Source organism: Aptenodytes forsteri, unplaced genomic scaffold (genome assembly GCF_000699145.1).
Source record: "Aptenodytes forsteri isolate BGI_AS27 unplaced genomic scaffold, ASM69914v1 Scaffold241, whole genome shotgun sequence".
NCBI lineage: Eukaryota > Metazoa > Chordata > Aves > Sphenisciformes > Spheniscidae > Aptenodytes > Aptenodytes forsteri.
The window spans coordinates 2,478,121-2,481,190 of NW_008795252.1; the positions used below are offsets into that span (position 1 = coordinate 2,478,121).

Genomic DNA, 3,070 nt, shown 5'->3' on the forward strand with positions numbered 1-3,070 from the left:
CCCGGACCGGGGGTCCGCCAGCAGCTTGCAGGGCTGTGAGGCACTGAGCGCCGCCCTGGCCTCTCCCAACCGCATGGACGTAGCGAGTGCCAAAGAGGTTTCTCCGAGCGACGGGCAGGATCTGGGGCCTGAAGACGAGAAGTCTGAGGAGTCCCAGGAAAGGCCGGAGAGTCCCAAAGAGTTCCTTGATTTGGACAACCACAACGCAGCCACGAAGAGGCAAAGCTCGGTGGCAGCGGGGGAGTTCCTCTACGGAGCGCCCCCACCGCACCTGGGTTCGGGGATGGGATTCGGCCCGTCGGCTTTCCCTCCCCACGGGGTGATGCTACAGACTGGCTCTCCTTATGCATCCCGGCATCCTGCCAGTCATTTCCAGCCCAGGACGTATGGATCACCCATGAATGCTCACCTGTCTCATCATCCCGCCTCCGGCCAGGCCAATGGCCTCTCTCAGGAGGGACCCCTGTACCGCTGCCGGGAGGAGAACGTAGGTCATTTTCAGGCCTTGCTGATGGAGCAGAGAGGCAGTGGAGGTGGCATGGGGGGGCCACCCCAGGACTTGTATAGACCTTCGGGGTAAGATCGTGTTTTCTGTGAGAAGGCAAGGTGGGAGGGGGGTGATGCCAGGGTGACGATAAGTGTTGGATAACCTTGAAAGGACATGGCTTGAAGTCAGAGGAGATGGCAAGTGCTGTTAAGAGGCTAACAGGTGACTCTTAGACCCCTGGAGTAAGAGGTCTCTTAAGATGGAGACAGAGTCTCGTTGCAGCTCCTTAAAACAAGTAGCAATCGCTATCATGGAGACCTGTTAGCCTGTCCCATCCATCCCCACACCAGTGCTTTGTTTTATCTGACAGTGTTCTGTTAATGTGTCATCCAGGGTTGTGCATCTCTTAATCAAATGGGCTCTTGCCATTTTCTTTGCAAGAATTTTATTGCATCTTTCTCATAGCGGAGCAGAGTAGCTAACTAAAGTGGTTAGCCTCTTGTTATGAACTCCTTTAATGTTGCCCCCTTTTACCCCTCCTCTTGCTTTGCCCTCCCTCTCTATCTCAAATTTACATCACAGAAAATTACTTCTCACTGAGACTGTGCATATCACATTTTATTCCCGAGTGGAAAATTCTGCTACTCCAAAAACTCCCTGTTCAGATTTTATAAATGTGCTTCGACTGTTACTGTTTTGTCATAGTCTCAGCGTGACAGTCCTTCTTCTACTATTCAGGGAGCTTGGCTTACAACTAAGCCATTGGGGAGTGGCATGGATTAAAGGTTATGTTTTGGGGAGAAGCCAGAACGAAAAATACACGAGATGCATGCTTGTATGTGAATGTTGTATGTATGCATTCAACCAAGTAGACGGGATTTGCTCTTGGTGTTCACATGCTAAAACTCTCTCCATTCAACCTGGCTCCAGAATGCAAATGCATCAGGCTCAAGTTCCCTTCCCGAAGATGCCTACAGCAACCATGTCCCGGGAAGATCTGACGTCACAAAAACCATCAGCGTTGCCTCTGGATCAAGTAAGGGCCACTAGAGAGAGCAGAGTTGATATGCGAGTCTTTCTCTTCCCGTTGGTTAAAGGAGTGAGGTGTTTGATGAGAGTAGGAAGCACTGGAAGAAGCTGGGAAGTGAACTGCTGCTCTGCAGAGGAGTTGGGGATGTCTCTATAGTCTTAGCTGACTGTAAAACGTAACCTAGGTGGAACGATAGTGTTAAGCTTTGAACTGGTTGCATGCAATCATGAGGTTATTCCTTTCTAAAGCTGCCAGTTAAAGCCTCCAACTCTTGTTCTTCCTCTTCCAGAGCTAGTCTGAGGAAGGACGGACTTCACGAAGACGAAAGCCACACGTGATTTGGACAAGGGGGAGGAGGGGCAGGCCTTCCTCCCACCCTCCCCTCACCCAAGCAGCATGTAGCTTCCTGGGTCCGTGGAACATCGTGCCGCAACGGCTTTTGTGTTGGAAACCTGGAGCGGTGCTGGGCCCCAGCCAGCCGAGCAGCTGGCTCGCCACTGCAGGGCGAGCATCGCAAACTAGTGGCTTTCTGTGACCGGAGACTGCGTCTCGTTCAGGGTTTGAGGGGTTTTTTGGGTGGGGAGGGCGGGGGTGGGGGCGGAAACTTTCATTGACTGCTAAACTCAGGTATATTTTTCAGGGTGGAAGAGGATGATGATGGAATCTTACTTGTAGTATTAACGTGTGTGTTTTGGAGCTGGATCCAGTTTACAGACTTTAACCTGTTGCCTTTTTAAATAAATTTCTGTTGTTGGTGAATGTATTGTACATAATGGGGGAGGGGGTGGGCCCAGCTTGTAGTGGGCTTAGCACTGGAGGAATCCTTAACTGTTTACAATCATATCACACTGAAATTTTTCAGGATAAGGGTGAGGGTTTGAGGGGAGTGGGGAGAGGTGAGGGAACGTGTGACGGATGACTTGCTGTCCTCCTTCCTGTCCTCTGCAACCAAGACACAACCCAATGGTTGGTTGACTGAATAGCAGGAATTGCTCAGGAGCATAACGTGTCCTCCTCTTTCTCTTGTCTTCTTCCTCCTTCCCTCCTCACCCCCACCTCCACCCCTCTGGATCCAGGGCCTGAGTGCACTTCCAGCTCCTGTCATCATGGGGGAACAAGGAAACCAGGACCAGGAATTGAAACCAGGACAGGACACTCATGGCATTGTCCCTTCTGCTAGTATAGTACCTTTCTCCCTGCCTTTCTGATAGGAGAAATGTATGCTCTAGAAAACATAAAATGGCATAACTGGTCATCTTAGACTTCTTTCAGTGAAACCGGTGCAGCTGGGGGTAGAGCAGCACCTATCCAGCAGAACAAATTTTGTGCAAATCTGTACTGCCCTGCTGCCTGAGGAGAGGAGCTGAGTCCCCACCTTTCTTTCTCTGTCCCTTGGCTATATTCACTTCTTAGCAGCAGCGAAGCAGAAAGTACCCCGGGGTTCCTGACCATTCTTGGTTGCCTGTGAAGGAGGAGCATGAGGCTGCTTCGGGGAAGCGATTTGTTTGCTGCAGCGTGAGCCGTTTGTTGGCCTATGGAGTTGGATTTGGCAT

General features: G+C 51.1%; 1 protein-coding gene across 1 annotated transcript in view; it reads left to right on the forward strand.

Moving 5' to 3' along the window:
• LOC103898725 (cat eye syndrome critical region protein 2) overlaps positions 1 to 1,997 on the forward strand; it is a 47,908-nt gene extending 45,911 nt beyond the window's left edge. The window contains 3 exon segments of the mRNA XM_019471977.1: positions 1 to 576; positions 1,418 to 1,523; positions 1,807 to 1,997. The exon segment at positions 1 to 576 is cut by the window's left edge and continues 133 nt beyond it. Of these exon segments, the coding sequence (XP_019327522.1) occupies positions 1 to 576; positions 1,418 to 1,523; positions 1,807 to 1,812 (688 nt within the window). The 3' untranslated portion in view covers positions 1,813 to 1,997.
• The last annotated feature ends 1,073 nt before the right edge of the window (positions 1,998 to 3,070 follow it).